Source organism: Struthio camelus, chromosome 2 (assembly GCF_040807025.1).
Source record: "Struthio camelus isolate bStrCam1 chromosome 2, bStrCam1.hap1, whole genome shotgun sequence".
Taxonomy (NCBI): domain Eukaryota; kingdom Metazoa; phylum Chordata; class Aves; order Struthioniformes; family Struthionidae; genus Struthio; species Struthio camelus.
Genome location: NC_090943.1, coordinates 173,366,457 through 173,384,248, shown reverse-complemented (window position 1 = coordinate 173,384,248; position 17,792 = coordinate 173,366,457). Strand labels below are relative to the sequence as shown.

The window sequence follows — 17,792 nt, the reverse complement described above, 5'->3', positions numbered from 1 at the left end:
TATCGGATGCACGCTTGTGAGATTGTAGAGCTCTATTGCTCATATAGTGGATGCACAATCATGAGATTGTAGAGCTCTTTACTGTGATACTCCTCACTGGATGGAGTCACCTGACACTCCTTTGACACATTACACAGGGGTGCATCTACTTGCCCCTAGAGAAGGGCTGCCATGAATCTTTTTCTCCGACTGATCTGATGTAAACTTGATGCTAAACGCTGCTTAGTCAGCTCACTAATCAATTCTTCTATTTTAAGCTCTGCATATAAAGTGAGGTCATATTCCTTCTAAGCAGATAATCCTTAATTATTGCATGCGGGAAATGGCTGTTTTACAGCCTATCACAGTGCACATATAATCAGCCCACCCCACCCCACATACGTTACTTGATATGTTCTGACATATTAAATGTAACACTTGCCTACGTTGTCCAGTCATTCTTTATTTTGAGATCTCGTGACAACTCATTTACCTAAACGGTAGTGACTAAAGTACCCTATTGGACTACAGATTTCTGGGGAAGAAGTGATCATGCTTTCCAAATAGATTTAGGGTAGAATCTTATCCATTTGTGAAGATGCAGAGTAGGATTGTTCCGAGTTTGAATCCCATGGACAGACTGCACCCTGGGGGAACTTCACCCTTCCCACTATTTTAATTGGCATGAAAGCACAGTATAAACTGACAGGAAATCAAAAGTTTTTCATAGGCTCAGTGAGACCTCTGGGCGCGTTTCTGATGATCTTGGCCAAGCCAAGCGAGAGTAGGACTGCAACAGAGGAAGAAGCCAGAGTATCACTACAGTAAGGTCAGCAAGTTTGCTGGAATCAATTTCACAACCTTACTGCCTTCTCGGTTTGAAGTAGCAGGATATGGACTTTTTTTTCGCTTGTGTAAGTTCTGTCTATATCATCCATCAAAAGTAGAACTCATTTCCTCTCTCAAACCAGTGTTCACAGTCAACCACTTAAGATACCAGAAGGGATAAATATTAAGTAATATATTTGTAGTAGGCTCAATAGAATTTGCCATTGTGTCCATGAACATTATTGGTATCAGTATAAGAATTATCATGGGAAAAATTTAAGTTAATAGCAGAACACAAGAATTTAAGTACATCCCTTACTGCAAAGTTTCTGCCGGATTAGCTCATTTGTCTCCATTTATCACTGACCGCAATCTGCATACAGGTTACACTGCTTCCTTGTTCTCTGGTCAGGCTTTTAAGGGCAAGGATTAGGAGCTCACCTACCTTGAAAGCAAAGAATGCTGTAAGATGAGCTCACTGATGTTCAGAAATGTCACGTTCTAAATCATTTTTACTCTCTTATTTTACAAGAGCAAATGAGACTTTTGGTCTTGTGCATTCAAAGTCTCAAGTTCACTGAAAGGGATTTGTAAGCATTTTCTAGAATCAGCGAACATTGAGCAGATGCCCAATAAATCCTTCTAACATAAAAACCTATTGTACAAGTATCTGAATATAGTGTTCTAGAGTTGCAAATACTTCACTGCTCTCTTCAAGATGAAATTCATAGCTACATTAAAAAACATGCATAGACACACAGGGAAAAAATAAAACAAAAGAAAGCGGATACATCAACAAGAACAGAGGTAGTTGGGACCACTTCATGCCTGCAAATTGGAGAACTCAAGTGCACACTACCGATCAAAAGATACTTCTGCATAGCCCACATGCAAATCAAAACCAAGAAATATCAACAAAGCAACGCTGCCACAATGAGCTGTGTGGTCAGTAACGTCAAAGACAGGAGAGCCGCACCATTGCCATCATTGTTACATCATCATTAATTTTGACTGTCGAAAGTTTTTTTATTTTTTTATTTTTTAAACCATACTAGTTCTTAACCAACTGGCTACAAAATTTTTCTGACCAACTCTCTGCCTCCCCTTCCCATTTGTTTCCATCTTACATATATGCTATTGTACAGGCAGCTCCAGAAACATCTGTAGTTTTCTATTGATTATTTAAAAAAAACAAACAAACAAATCAGGTTTGTCTATTGCTGTTTCTATTTCCCCTCAACTTTTTAAAAATTAATTATCACAGTTTAGGAGCTATGAGACTTCGGACCAGAGAAATGCAGTGGAAAGGATATCAAGTTTAACCATTCACAATAAAGAAGCCACTTCAGTGACCATAAGTTGATATGATTTGTAGAAGTAACAGAGAATATTGCCTATCTATATTCAATGCAATTTAGAAGAAGTACAAGCTCACGATATGGCATAGCTTCAGAATATCTGAACATCTGATTTCCAGCATAGAAGGAAGAATCAAAACTAAGGATGATGAAGTGATCCAGAAGTCAGAGCCAAGAACCTAGACCCAGACACGACTGAACCTGGTTCCAAGCTCTGTGCTATCCCACAGCCCTCTACAGAGGGACCAACAAATACATGCTTTTCTTGATCAACAGTACAGCTATATTAAAAACTTATCATCAACTACCCTTCAACAGTGAGAGTTTCTTCAAGGAAGACCACTGCCCTCTCTGTTACTCCAGTCTATCTAAAAAGCAGAGAACAGATTTGGTGTCAAATAATCCCAATCTCTATCATCACTCAGAGTAAACTGAGACCACTGCTTCTCTCTTTTCTAACACATTAGGACTATCAAGAAAAGGTTCACCATGCCTTACAATTAATTCAAGTCTGCTAAGCAGCAATATAACAGTAACTGTTGAAAAGCAGTTGGCGTTTTATACTAACCCTGGCCACCTTGAGAACTGCCTTATTTTAACATACTGAAACAGGAAGGAATAAGAAAAACAGGAGGAGAGAAGAAAATAGAAGTGAGAGAAGGTGAGCTTCTTTTTAAAAGGGAAATAAATAGAAACTGGATACCTTTTGCTATGAGCACTGCTTCTGAGCGTTGCTTGGCCCTTTAAGGTGGTTTGAACTCCCAAGAGTTCAGGCACATTCGTTGGAAATTTATTACATGGATGAGAATTTCTCTAAAGTATAAACACACACAAGAGAAGAGAAAAATACAGAGTCTTGTTTATTTTAGAATCATGACCAGCAAACAACACAAAGATTAAATAAGACAGAGGGGAAAAAGCATTGATGATATTGTTTAAGTCATTAACAAACAAGAAGCTTCTCTTAAAAAGTACTTGGCTAATACAGAATAGAGCAAGGATTAAACTGAGTGTATCACCTGCATCAGTGCTTGGGAACCTATATTCATCTGAACATTTTCATATTAGAAAACTTCACATCAGTAGTGAAGCTGAAAGAAGCACCACCTGAGTGCCAGTTCAAAGGCAGTGTTTTTAGTCTCATGTTAGGCTTTTTTCCCCGAAGAAATTGTACTTCATGCATATATATATATAAATACATTTAAGAATCTGGCCCCTATTTATTATCTAAGTAGTTGAGGATCCAGCTGTAATCTCCATAACTTTGTAAATCGTTCTGTGAACGCTGATGCTGGGTTATTCCTGAATTACCTTAGCAGCTACTCCTTTTCACCCTTCTCAGACCACTTTTTTCAGATGGGAAAGAATGGCAGTTAGTAAACTATTTCTTCTGTTACTGTAAGCATGTGCAACTAAATACTGCCAAAATCTAGAGCACAGGACATGTCCAAGTTTTTTCCATCAATCTTGTCAGATGTGTTCTAGAGAGAACGGAGGCTCTGGGCAGGTATTTCAGTCTTTCAAATGTGTCATCTTTCTTGCATCCCATGACTGAACTGCTTAAATGGCCACCTATCTGAAGAAATAAAACTCTTAAATGAACAAGGAAATTCTATGACAAATTTCATTAATGCTGTCCAGTAGCATACCTCATTTCTTCCACAATACCAAATACTAAAAAAAGAAATTAAAAAATAAAAAACTACACTTCTGAAAACATGAACATTCTTAAAAATACACGCACACAAGTGACCTATGTACCCCTGAAACAACTCCTTGCAAAGCCTTCCTGCTGCATTTGATAGAACTCCTCCCAGTTGGATCAGCACTGAGAAACAAAACAAGTCTTCTAGATGTTAACATTTCTACAAGCAATACGCTCTGCATTGTCATTTATCTACCATGGAACCCAGAAATCACAGGCATCTCACTTAATTGCTGACTCTCCTCAAAGGAGGAAAACTGCTGCTTGTTCCTGACAACCCACAACACAGTGCTAAAATAAATCAAGACACACAAGGTCTTCTTTCTCTTGATTATATAGAGCAAAGTAAGACACAAGGAAACATATTCTTCCCTTCTGAAAGGGATCGCTGCTTTCCCTGACCACCACCTTACCTACTAATTGATAAATCCTTCAACTAATCCTTCCCCATCGAATGCAGGCATAGACAACAAATAAGTACAGCTGGAGAGCTTGTATATAATTTCAATGACAGTGCTGGATTCCCTTAAATCACAGATTCTTTCCATTACCTGCTCTTAGCAAGAGACAGCTCTCTCATCCTTGTATTTAATACTGCCAGGCTCCAAAATGACTTTTGTCACTCCATGTCTTATGTTGTAGGCATAGAAAAGAGTTTACTCCCAAGAGGAAACTAATGAAATTCAAGGAGGTCACATGCTACATCCTGCACTGGAAAGGACTAACACCCTGCAGTGGTACAGTCCAAAGAGCTGCTCTGTGAAAGGCTGAAGGTTCCTGGTGGTCAGAAGGGTCAGCCTTCCTTGCTACCAGGGTGCACTACTAACAGCATCTTGGGCTGCATCAACAGGCACAGAGCCAGTAGGGAGAGAGAAGTGGTTACTCCTCTCCACTCAGCTCTTGCTAGACTACGTCTAGATATCGTGTCCCTTTCGGATCCTCCACACAAAACACTGACCAACTGGAGGGAGTCCAGTGTAGGGCCACCAAGATGGCTGAAGGGTAGGTGCACTTGTCCTGTCAGGAGAGGCTGAGGGAACTGGACTTGTTTAAATAACGTTCAAGACTTGTATATGCAATATCATAGGTAACTATAATAAGGCTTAGTAAGCAGTAACCAACAACCATTTTCACAAACTGTTTATCCTTTTACCACCACTTAAGAGGTTCTCACCTTAAGTTAAAGCCTCACAATTGATTCAGCACTTGGCACAAGTGAGGGCAGAATGCTCTAGGAGGTGGGGTAAGAAAAATCTGGTGAATATGGATAGCAAGAATCTCCTAAAGCAGACTTCCTGCAGACTGTTCCTCTCTCGCCCACCGAATGAAAATTAACTGTTTGTGGAGCCAACCAAGCAGGCAGACATTTCACACACACATGCTTTTCCCCAAAATTAGTTTCCAGCTCTGCTTAAAAATTAACTACCTTGATAAGAAGTATTCACTGTAAACTCACCTTAACCTCATTAAAATACAAACAGATTCAGTACAGAGACTGCTTTCCTCAAAGCAGTTAAGAGAGAATCTCATAACTACAACATCAGCGTTCCAGAATTATCTGGACAAATTATCTTTAAGTGAACTTAGTTTTGGCTGAAAAAATTTGCCATCACTGAATTCACAGACAAATAATGTGCATCCCTCCTACAGGAAAGGACCTGTTATTTCACACAGCTGTGATTTCAAGAAGATAACACAAATGACACCAGGCAAGCAATTGCGCATGAGTATATTATGTGGTGGGAAGACAGAGGAGTAACACTGCAGAGGTTTTATCCTTATAAATGGAACTGATGAAATAGAGACACACTGTAAAAGATATATATATATATAAATACAAAAAACTGACAAGACTGTCAAGAGCCTAGAAAGGGTGTAGGAAAGACAAAGAAGTGATGTAAGTGCAACAAAATTCAGGAGATGAAAAAGTTATGTAAATACCAAAATGATAAACACTGCAAGCCATTCTGAGGTACCGTCACTGGGTGTGGGGAGAATACCATGCACTAAAGGACCATTTACAGTGAAAACATATGAAGGACCAATGTCTAAAGCTGTGACATGCACTAACACTTTCACAGCAGCAATATCAAAATCACTGGCACTGAACGTCTCAGACTATTACACTGGCTTAAAATATAAGTTTCTTTAGCAAGACATTAATGATTTGATCAGTTATACCAAGTGATTCAGTTTCTTACCACTAAGAGGTAACCAGTCAAGTTACTGATAAATTCATCAGAATTGCATAAATTTGTAACTATACTCTTATAAGAGCTTTGTATTATCATCCACTTATACATGCCATCTGTGGTGACATATATAAATAATCCACTACATGTTAGAGAGAGATATATTTCTAGTGACAGCAGTATAGAAACTATCAACTATTGCCAAAATGCAAAAGAAAGATTTGTTACAAAAGCAATTTCAGGTCAAAAGGAAAAATAAAATATACGCAGCCTTGAACTAACTTGCACTGGTCCTTACAAGCTTCATGTAAGCATAGAAAATATAATTATCTTCTTAAGCATAGTTATATTTCTCCCATAAACACCATAACTGAATTTTAGAGCTCAAACTCAGATATCTAACTACTTGCTGCAACACTAATTCATTTACAGTTAAAATTAAGAATGGTGAGTTAGTCAAACTTTTACAGTTCAGTGAATTAAATTGTATTTCAGCATCTGGAAGAGAAAGGTTCAATCCTATTTCTTCAATCATTTTCATACTGTTCTTCAGGATACACCTTACCACCACCATTAGACACATACTGTCAGCTTTGTCTCAGCAGCTGAGCAAAGTTTTGCTCTGGTTTCTTCATGAAGAAACACTAGGTCAAACTCTAGACATGCTGCAAGTAGTATCAGCCATTGCAATATAGACAGCAGAGAGCTTCAGTCAAGCTATAAACGTGCAAGGGCCATTTCTACTTTTTGCTTCTGAATAATACTGGGGTTTTAAGGGATAGATCTGCAAGCCTTTCACAACCACCATATCATTCTTACAAATGACTTGCAGAAGCAGACAAGAACCTGGCTTGCTGCTACAATATTATTGTTAGATTATCTGATTAAAGGGTAATCATGATGAACATAAAACTCCCCAAGGATAGGCAAAAGAACACCAGTAAGCACTCCGTAAGGCCACCTCTCCCCAGAACGCCTTGCAAACTTGAAAGGTTATTGTCTGAAAGGATATGGGACTCATGACAGGATGCAGGGGGAAGAGCAGCTGGGCACCATGCAGAACTTATCAGGGAATGATTTACAGGGATGGTGGGAATCTGCAAGAATTATTACAGGGCGTTCAGGGCAGGATCAAAGGTGGGGAAAAGGAGGGATCAACGTGGATTGCAGAGGAAGCATGGGAGAACAGAGGAGAAAGCAGATAAAAGGGCTGGGTGAGTATAAACAGGGGGTTGGCCAGGACACTTGTCTGAGTCAGACTGCGGTGCTCAGTGCCTATCTCACAGTCTCATCAAATCCCCTTTCTAATTATCTTCTGCGTGGTATGTACTCTCCACTCTGACTGCATGTGTGAAGCAAACTTCAAGTTGGACTAGCCATTAAGTAGGAGAAGAGGTCGGAGTACCAGCAAGTGTGTTGCACCCACTGGAGTGGGACCACAAACCTCACAGGTCTAGATGCCAGCAACTGGGGGAGACAGGAGGTCTAGGGGCCAGCTTCTGGAAAGGCTGAGCAGCTAATACTAGCTACTGAAGTGACCCAAAGGTTGGGAGTGTATGTGTGCAAGACAAAAAGTCGTCAGACTGCCAGCAACCAAAGTGGGACCACGAACCTCGGGGCTTGTAGATCCACTTGTAAGCAACTGGGGGAGACAGGAGATCTATGGGTCACACCAGTAGCTGGCCCCTAGAGTGCAAGTGTAAGTGTGAATGCATGTGCATATTCATTCCCCCAGAGGACTGTTATACAAATAACAGTATCAGGCCACCGTGCTGTTCATGTTCACATGAGTGCTGTGTGCATGTGTGTGTCAGTAAAGGCATTGCTTTCTGTCTATGTTGACCTGTGTAGCCAGCCTTGTTAATAGCATGTGCACACACTCCAGCATAAATGCTCAGCTTTGCTACTGGCTGGATCTGAGAACTGCAGCAGCTAGTTTTCACCAGAGGGACTGGGATGGAAGGAACCTCCGGGTCTTAGAGAAAACCAAAGTCAAACCTGCTGGACTAGAAAGGAGTCCCCTCAGTCCTAGAGTCCATGGTTTTGGAGACCTCTAATACTTAGATTAACATACTCTTTGTTGGAGATGTTTCCACTGTCTTATTTTACCAGATGTGTCTGCCTGAAAAGTAGATTGAATTTCACAGCTATAAAAAAGGCTTTTGAGGGTATAACAAAAATACAACAGTTGTGAAGGCATCTCTTATTATGCTGAGCATACTGACAGTTTAGTCTATGTTAGGTCTGAACTTCTGCAGTGGCTTGCAGACAAGCAGCTTGCAATTAGCTTTTTCTGCTGTTCCAAGAAAGCAATTGTTCCAAGTAAGCATAGATACTCCACTGTATGAAAGTGTGAAATGGAACAACGGTGACTGTTTGCATCTCATTTCCTTTTCTCTTTGAATGTCAGATGAAAAAGTTTCTTCTATTTTAAAGATTGATATCTATTTTTGCATTGTAACTATCAGTGCTTTATCAATATTAAAGCTAGAGCCTTTTAAGCAACTTACAGCTGGATTTTTTCCACTTTAGATGAGCTTTTTGATATTGTTTATCAACAAAATCTAATCAATCATGTCAAGATACTGAAAAACATTATGCTGATTTTATCACCACTACAGCCAAATAGTTGCAAATAGGGTGGCAATAGCACTTAATTTTCCAGGTACAGGTAATATATTGAATGGCCAATACCATTACCTCACCCCATATGATTAAGAAATTTATCTCCAAGAAAGAACATTTTTCATTAGTTACTATGGGAGAGCTTTTCAGCTCCATTTAATAAAGACTTTGAGTCTGGGTATACAACACCATGCATTTAATATTTTCACCAGGTTCTGAAAAATGTTATTTCTCCATCTCTACAATACAGATTTAATCTTTGCAAGGGAACCTTTCCATAAGCAGAGCTTTGGGTAATAATAGATCCTTTTCAAATGTCTAACACCTTTGTTACATCTGCCTGCTGCCGACAGTTGTCTTCCTGCTGAAGAATGTATGCGTATACTACTGACACTCTTCAAAACCTCAGAATTCGCACGCAATTAAGTTATAATTATTAATAATTTTGGCAATTTACACTACTATTGAAAATGTTAAGTACTGAAAATATCTGTGCAGGATTGCCCTGTAGTGCCTCTAAGCTATACCCCTCTCAAGACAGTTGACTACAAAAAAATGCTTCAGAAGACAATCCTGCAGATGCTTCAATAAATTGCTTGTGTTGTTTGCATGCTACAGGTTCCTTATACCAAAGGTAGCAGGAAGAGTAATCCAACTAACAATGGAAAGGTGAAGTAGTTTCAGTGATGTTAAGGAAGGAAAAAAAAAAAATTATAAAAGCTGAAGCTTGCTCTTCATAACCCTTGCAAAACTACTCTTTAGTTTTGAAAACTGACTGCTTTTGCTATTACAAGGTCAAAGGGATGGTTTTGGATGTGGCTCACAAATAAAAGCATGGAAGGATTAGTTCAGCATCTAGATAACTGACCACATTTATACCTTTTAAGAAATATAAAAGTGAAATAACAAAAGAATTACTACTAAGTGCTGCTTTTCTGATCTGGTTAGTGAGGCTTCAGACAACCTGCAAGAAAAAGCGTATTACTTTCCAAGATGCATCTGTGGGACTCCTTCCTTACCTCCCCACCTACAGTGCAAAAAAGTGTCAGACTCTGTTGCAATGGGGTATGGGTTTTCCCTTTCCCAGCTCATTCTTTGTTACATTTAGAACCACAGTACTATACTGTAATGATAAAAGGAACGCTATAAGCCATATATTAATAAGGTTTCAAATCACGGCACATGATGGTTTCACAGAGCCTCCACAAGGTCTTAAGAACATAACTTGCAATTACTTAGAGGCTTTTCCAGAAGCGAATTAGGAGCAGCTTTTAATACATGCTTATTATTTCAAATGACTGTCAAAGATGACAGCTGCTGCAACAAGAAAATTTGTAGTCAGCCGAAAGTCACATGGGTGAACTTGTTTTTCTGTCTCCCCATCCTGAGACTAGTCTCCACCCCCAGGCCCTAAACCATGGCTGAAAGCCTTGTTATGCCTCCCTATTTTAGCCTTGCTAAAAATACTCTCCTGTTGTCTCATACTGGCCTTGAACGTCTCAGGCAGTCATCTAGCCATAGAACCCCAAGCAGAAGCTACGTATTTGTTCCCAAGCACCTGCTGGTCAAATCTTTCCCTGGCTGTGTTCTGTCTTCACAGCAGCCTTTCTTAAAGTTTCCCCTTACCGGCTAAATTAAATGCCTGCTAGGTTTGTTCTAACAGTACAACATTCCAGCAGCTGTTGGTAAGAATCAGACAAAATACTTACCTGTTGGGAAGATAAAGTCTGTACCAGGAACAACATACAGCCGTGCCCTCCTGAACTATGTCCCTCATGGGAACGTGGGATGGTACTTCCTTTGCTCTTTGAAATAACTCATACCCTCCCTCTGACAACGTGGCAGTCCTGACAAACCGTGTGCACTAATGTGTAATAATTAAAAAACACAACTTGGGATAACCAAATCTGTATTTCTCCCCTCAAAGGAGAAACTTTATCATCATGGTCACACAGTTTAAGTGCCACTTCTGACACATGTGGCATCTCCACATCGCAACCATGTCATTGATCCAACTACAGGGAACACGCAGGAAGGAGGTTGCCGAGAGTACCTCTCCAGGTTCTTGACTGTAGCTCTACAAGATCTGGCAGCTTCTACAAATAGTTACAGGGTTGACAATTACTGAAATGCTGGGGAGCACCAAATACCAACACAGAGCAGCATACGTAGATATTCAGTGGTTTTTTTTTTTCTTCCTTCTCACAGGGGAGGTAGCTGTTGGTTCAGTAGGCAGCCAGGACCATGAAGTAGCTTAGCAACTTTTCCTCTTCCTCCAATCCTTTTTTTAAATTGAACCAAGGCTGTTTGCTGCATCACACACACCGGAAGTTGTCCAGGTTTCAAAGAATAGCTGGGAGGCGAACAGGAGGTAATAGGTACTGCACTCTCATCTTACATACACATATACTGCTTAAGTTGACTGACGGGGCTCCTATACACATAGACCTCAGCAAGAGAGGAAAGATTTGTTACAGCTATGATATCAGGAGGAAGAAGGCATGCCATACTGGAAGCCTGCCTGTGTTGCAAGCCAAGGAGCAGGACCTATGGTACCACTTGTAGAGACAACAGAATCACAAGCAAGGGTTGACAAAACATGCATTGGGAGAGAAGAGAGAAAGTAGGTAAAGCTAATTCAGGATAACAATGGAGTGGGCCACAGCAATAACATTCTAGATAACAGTAAAATGTCTCTGCTACTGTATTGTGTTATCACTATCATTTGGCACTAAGTAAAATTATAGTTACAAAACTACTTTGGTATACAGTAAATGTCTGTCTCTATCTAAAATTCAAATGAGAAAACAAGGACTGTTTTCCTCTATGGCAGGACTAAAAAAAGAACAAGCTAAAGAAGGGATGATTTCCCATCCTGTATTCTAATCAAACTGGATAACTCTTATAAGATATAGTCAATAAATGTTAACTCATGGGCCCAATATAAGATAGCTCCAATAAGCAAACACTTCATTTGAAACGAATCAGACATCTCATATCTTTGACTTAAAACCGATAAAACCACCTCAGGCCTCCTACAAGATGTCCTCCTTTTGACAGGACAAAGTCCTCTGGTTTTTATTTATTTTTTTCCCCTATTTGACTGTTTCCAGTACAGTAGATTTCCAGTGCAGGCACTGCTACTTTTTGAAAGTTGATGAAAGCAAAATCTAACCTTATTCAATTGCAAAACCGTGTTACTCTCAAGCGAAGAGACTTTGTGCTTAACTTTAAAAGCTTTTCTATCTAGCGTTCATGGTTTAGATTGTCCATGAGCAAAGTGAGTGTTGAAGCTGTCCTCACAGACTGCAGAAGTTCTGAACTTTCTTCAGAGGCCTACTTCCTGATCATATCATAAAGCAGTCAGTTTTCTTTTCAGCATGGAAATAGGATGCAAGAGAGCTGGAGGCACTAATGTTGAACTTGCAAGGAAAGAATCCTGGGATCCTCATGCAAAAGTTGGTTGCTGGGACCTTTGAATTGCATCTTCATTTTAAGAACTTTAAAGCTAAGACCACGTTCCCATTTTTTAACACAGCAAGGTACAACAGTCATGAGAATATTGATGAATAAACACATGATACACGATGTTCATCTTCATCTTGCCCATTTCCAGTGAGATCTTTTTCATCAAAATGCAACTCTCAAAAACAACACAGATAAAAATTCCACTTAAAGGGGGGAGAGGGGGGGAAGTGTTTTTAGCTCACTGAGAGAAGTAGCACAATGATATGCAAAAATGAATGTACTATTTAAGATGCTTAACCTGTCCCGAAGTTTAAAATAAAAGCACGCAGCACCTTTCAAGCTGGAATTCTTGTTCCTGGAAGACTATCTCTATGATATATCCTTTAAATGCCGAGATACCATCTGATCTGGGAGCAAGCGAAACAAAAAGGCCACCTCCATGCATATCAAGCCTTGCATTCTTACCCTATCAAGACCCTTCTTCTAACTAATCCTTTAATTTTCTTTGGTCATGATAGCTAGTGCCTCTTCCCAAAATATGTCAGCAATGACAGATGTACCAACAGAGGCAGTCTTTCTTAGGCAAACACTGCTGAGTTCAACATATTCTAAGTCTGCAGCCTGTTCCTCACTTTCCATAGCTGTCCCTGTATTTATGCTTCTCCTTCCACCACAGGACTCCTGCTCTCACCTTCTTGCCCTCATCTAGGGCCTACTGCCACCTCCTTGCTCTGGCTGATATAGCCACCCACTACAGTAGCACCAGCTCTGAAACTAAAATTTAAGTTCACAGGGCCCATATGACTCTGAAGACACCCAAGTAATGTCCATGCCTTGCTCTTAGTTCCAGGAGTAATCACTACCTCAGCAAAAACTTACTTGCTTGGACACCATGCAATCTGTAACATGATTGTACCTCTCTGAATGGGAATGATCATTTTATGCTGATACACTATAAGCTAACAGGTTTAAGCTTGAATGTTTGGTGTTCGGAAGCGAACAAAAATAATCAAACTCCTCACAGCTGTACTATGCTCAGCCCTTAAGAATACTCATTCCAAACGCCAGATTTGTAAAAGAATAACACAACTGATTACTTTCAAGTGTTGCACATACCTGCTTATAAAATATTATATATATATACACATATATCATAAAATACAATTATACATATACACATACATAATAAAGACCTCTGAAGCAAGGTTTTTATTTTTCTGTTTATGCTGTAAGGCACTGCTAAATTATTGTAAGCTTGTTTGCAACTCTGGCAGTCTTCTGTTTGACTGCATCATTTCACTTCCACGCAGTGAAACCACGCAGTGGCTGTTTGTTATAAAGCTAGCCAATTAGGATGGGTTTGAAATTTATGTATTGCCACTTTAAAATACGGCATATACCAAAAAAATGCAGTGACACCAAAGATACTGCCTGTGCGATGTGAAATAAAGGACAGGCACAGGAAAAGCAAAAGTCTTGCTGATGTAGTCACGCTCACTAAGCAATACGATGTTCTTTTGACTTTGTCTTTGGAATCATATTTAACCTCACTCTTTCAATAGTCAAACATTCATTCCCAGTATTAAGGAATGCAAGTCCCCAAACTTAATAAAGGCTTGGTTATGCAAAGACAAGAAGGGAATCACAGCACAAGTTACCCATATTTGCTCCCGATTATCGGCACCAACATTTGTGAAACCAAAAAAGAATACAGAATCACAGAACGGCCAAGGTTGGAAGGGACCTCTGGAGATCATCTAGTCCAACCTCCCTGCTCAAGCAGGGTCACCTAGAGCATATTGCCCAGGATCACATCCAGACGGGTTTTGAATATCTCCAGGGAAGGAGACTCCACTACCTCTCTGGGCAACCTGTTCCAATGCTCTGTCACCCTCACAGTAAAGAGAGGAATACCAGAATACCATGAAAGACAGATCCTTCACAGTTTAAAATTAGTTCCTTAAAGGAAAACAGAGCAGCTTTAGAATTAGTTCTGCTCATGAGAAAAATCCAACATTTTCTATGAAAAAAAAGTGTCTTGTAGTTCCCCAGCATCCACAACTACAGTAGAGATGTTAGAGGCTACCCTCCCTAGAGGCTCGGCGCTCAAGAGGTTTTGTATCTCTTTACCAGTCCCCTCAGGGGGACTCTCCAGAGCGTACTGCAAATACAAAGAACTGAAGAACTCATATAACAATAAAGATTAACGCTGTTGGGATCCTTTGATGAAAATATAAAGGAAACAAGAACAAATATAAAAATAATCACCACCCGTTAGGCACCAAAATCCTCTTGCCATGTAAAAGTAGCCAATAGCTTACATTTTAATCTCAGTGGTGTCACCTCAATGACCTGCATGTAGCAGGTCTACACTGCTCTGGGAGATAAAAGCCTCAGTTGAGGCCTTCTAAAAAGGCTGACATCTAGCTAGAGCTTTTTAACAAGTGAATTTTTGAAACCATCAAACAAAACCAAGCAAAGTAGCCTCTGCATATCCCCGTACAGTGATAATCTATTTTCTAAACCCAAACGCTGTTATAAAGCACATGCTAGACAGACAGAACATGTGGAAAGCACATGATAGATAATGCCTAAGCCACAGATATCACCCTAAAAGCTCCTCATCGTTCTCTCCGCACTGCTGCGAGAGCTCTCTAGCTCACTCCAGCCCGAGTCAGCGGGGTTAGCTCCGACCGGGCAGCTGCTGAGGGAACCCAGCGGGGGCGTCCAGGCAGAGCTCAGTAGAGGTCATCGCCGGAAACGTGGCACAAACCCCGTCCACTGCGCCAGCGAGACCTGCAGGCAAAGAGCCTCCCCGAGCACGAAACCAGGGTCCCCGTCACACGAGAGCCACGGGAACGGGCCGGCACACGCGGCAGTCCCGGCTCCCCGCCCGCGGCCGGACCCGCCGACACGAGCGCGCCGCCGGGCCCGGCGCAGGGACGGAGCGGAGGGGCGCGACCGCGGGCCACCGGGCGCACCGAGGCGCCCAGCCCGCCGGGCCGGACCTCGCAGGGCCGCGGGCGGGCCCAGGGGCTGCCCCCGCCTGCGGCGCCCCGCAGCCCAGCCGAGACGAGCCGAGCCGCCACGCCCGGCGCTGCCCAGGACGTTGGCGCCCCGGGCGAGCGGGCGGACCCCGTGCGCGCCCAGGCTCGCCGCGGAGCGGCGCCGGGCCCGCCACTCACCAGGGAGATGGTCGTTGTAGCCGCCATCTTGTCCACCCCGTCGGCTGTCGGCGCGGAAATCTCGCGAGAACTTTCTAGCGCCCGTGGCCCGGGAAACTCTCGCGAGATCCCCGACGGGACTGGAGGGGAGAGGGCAGGTTTTCTCGCGAGAGCTCCGGAGCCTCGCGTGCTCCGGGGCTGGGGCGGGGGGAATCCGTTGGCGCGAGCCCTTCGCTGCTTCCGCTTCCGGGTGGGGCGCGGCTTTCCCCCCCCCCCCCCCGGGGGCTCGTGCCGGGCTCGGGGGGGTCCGGGGGGCCGGGCCGGGGGCAGGAGCGTCCCCTGGGATCGGGTCGGGCCGGGCCGGGGGCAGGAGCGTCCCCTGGGGTCGGGTCGGGCCGGGGGCAGGAGCGTCCCCTGGGGTCGGGTCGGGTCAGGTCGGGGGCAGGAGCGTCCCCTGGGATCGGGTCGGGCCGGGCCGGGGGCAGGAGCGTCCCCTGGGGTCGGGTCGGGTCAGGTCGAGGGGCAGGAGCGTCTCCTGGGATCGGGTCGGGTCGGGTCGGGGGGCAGGAGCGTCCCCTGGGATCGGGTCGGGCCGGGCCGGGGGCAGGAGCGTCCCCTGGGATCGGGTCGGGCCGGGCCGGGGGCAGGAGCGTCCCCTGGGGTCGGGTCAGGTCGGGGGCAGGAGCGTCCCCTGGGGTTGGGTCGGGTCAGGTCGAGGGGCAGGAGCGTCCCCTGGGATCGGGTCGGGCCGGGCCGGGGGCAGGAGCGTCCCCTGGGGTCGGGTCAGGTCGGGGGCAGGAGCGTCCCCTGGGGTTGGGTCGGGTCAGGTCGAGGGGCAGGAGCGTCCCCTGGGATCGGGTCGGGCCGGGCCGGGGGCAGGAGCGTCCCCTGGGGTCGGGTCGGGGGCAGGAGCGTCCCCTGGGGTCGGGTCGGGTCAGGTCGAGGGGCAGGAGCGTCTCCTGGGATCGGGTCGGGCCGGGCCGGGGGCAGGAGCGTCCCCTGGGGTCGGGTCGGGTCAGGTCGAGGGGCAGGAGCGTCTCCTGGGATCGGGTCGGGTCGGGTCGGGGGGCAGGAGCGTCCCCTGGGATCGGGTCGGGCCGGGCCGGGGGCAGGAGCGTCCCCTGGGATCGGGTCGGGCCGGGCCGGGTCGGGCCGGGGGCAGGAGCGTCCCCTGGGGTCGGGTCAGGTCGGGGGCAGGAGCGTCCCCTGGGATCGGGTCGGGTCGGGTCAGGTCGAGGGGCAGGAGCGTCCCCTGGGATCGGGTCGGGCCGGGCCGGGGGCAGGAGCGTCCCCTGGGATCGGGTCGGGCCGGGCCGGGGGCAGGAGCGTCCCCTGGGGTCGGGTCAGGTCGGGGGCAGGAGCGTCCCCTGGGGTTGGGTCGGGTCAGGTCGAGGGGCAGGAGCGTCCCCTGGGATCGGGTCGGGCCGGGCCGGGGGCAGGAGCGTCCCCTGGGGTCGGGTCAGGTCGGGGGCAGGAGCGTCCCCTGGGGTTGGGTCGGGTCAGGTCGAGGGGCAGGAGCGTCCCCTGGGATCGGGTCGGGCCGGGCCGGGGGCAGGAGCGTCCCCTGGGGTCGGGTCGGGGGCAGGAGCGTCCCCTGGGGTCGGGTCGGGTCAGGTCGAGGGGCAGGAGCGTCTCCTGGGATCGGGTCGGGCCGGGCCGGGGGCAGGAGCGTCCCCTGGGGTCGGGTCGGGTCAGGTCGAGGGGCAGGAGCGTCTCCTGGGATCGGGTCGGGTCGGGTCGGGGGGCAGGAGCGTCCCCTGGGATCGGGTCGGGCCGGGCCGGGGGCAGGAGCGTCCCCTGGGATCGGGTCGGGCCGGGCCGGGTCGGGCCGGGGGCAGGAGCGTCCCCTGGGGTCGGGTCAGGTCGGGGGCAGGAGCGTCCCCTGGGATCGGGTCGGGTCGGGTCAGGTCGAGGGGCAGGAGCGTCCCCTGGGATCGGGTCGGGCCGGGCCGGGGGCAGGAGCGTCCCCTGGGATCGGGTCGGGTCGGGTCGGGGGGCAGGAGCGTCTCCTGGGGTTGGGTCGGGCCGGGCCGGGGGCAGGAGCGTCCCCTGGGATCGGGTCGGGTCGGGCCGGGGGCAGGAGCGTCCCCTGGGGTCGGGCCGGGCTGGGGGCAGGAGCGTCTCCTGGGGTCGGGTCGGGCCGGGCCGGGGGGCAGGAGCGTCTCCTGGGGTTGGGTCGGGCCGGGCCGGGGGCAGGAGCGTCTCCTGGGGTCGGGTCGGGCCGGGCCGGGGGCAGGAGCGTCCCCTGGGATCGGGTCGGGCCGGGCCGGGGGCAGGAGCGTCCCCTGGGATCGGGTCGGGTCAGGTCGGGGGCAGGAGCGTCCCCTGGGGTCGGGTCGGGCCGGGGGGCAGGAGCGTCCCCTGGGGTCGGGTCGGGCCGGGTCGAGGGGCAGGAGCGTCCCCTGGGGTCGGGTCGGGTCGGGCCAGGGGGCAGGAGCGTCCCCTGGGGCCAGGTCGGGCCGAGGGGCAGGAG

General features: G+C 46.4%; 1 protein-coding gene across 4 annotated transcripts in view; it reads right to left on the bottom strand.

Moving 5' to 3' along the window:
* Positions 1-15,552, bottom strand: part of PUF60 (poly(U) binding splicing factor 60) — a 35,961-nt gene extending 20,409 nt beyond the window's left edge. For 2 of the 4 annotated variants that reach the window (XM_068933683.1, XM_068933686.1), the window contains exons 1-2: positions 15,341-15,392; positions 2,869-2,978 (exon numbers count right to left, since the gene is read on the bottom strand). Coding sequence is in view for 2 of the 4 variants with exons in the window: in XM_068933687.1 (XP_068789788.1) it covers positions 15,341-15,367 (27 nt within the window). In the remaining 2 variants the exon portion in view is untranslated. Of the gene's footprint in view, positions 1-2,868; positions 2,979-15,340 lie in introns of all 4 variants that reach the window. The other 2 variants (XM_068933687.1, XM_068933684.1) reach the window with 2 other exon arrangements.
* Positions 15,553-17,792: the final 2,240 nt, after the last annotated feature.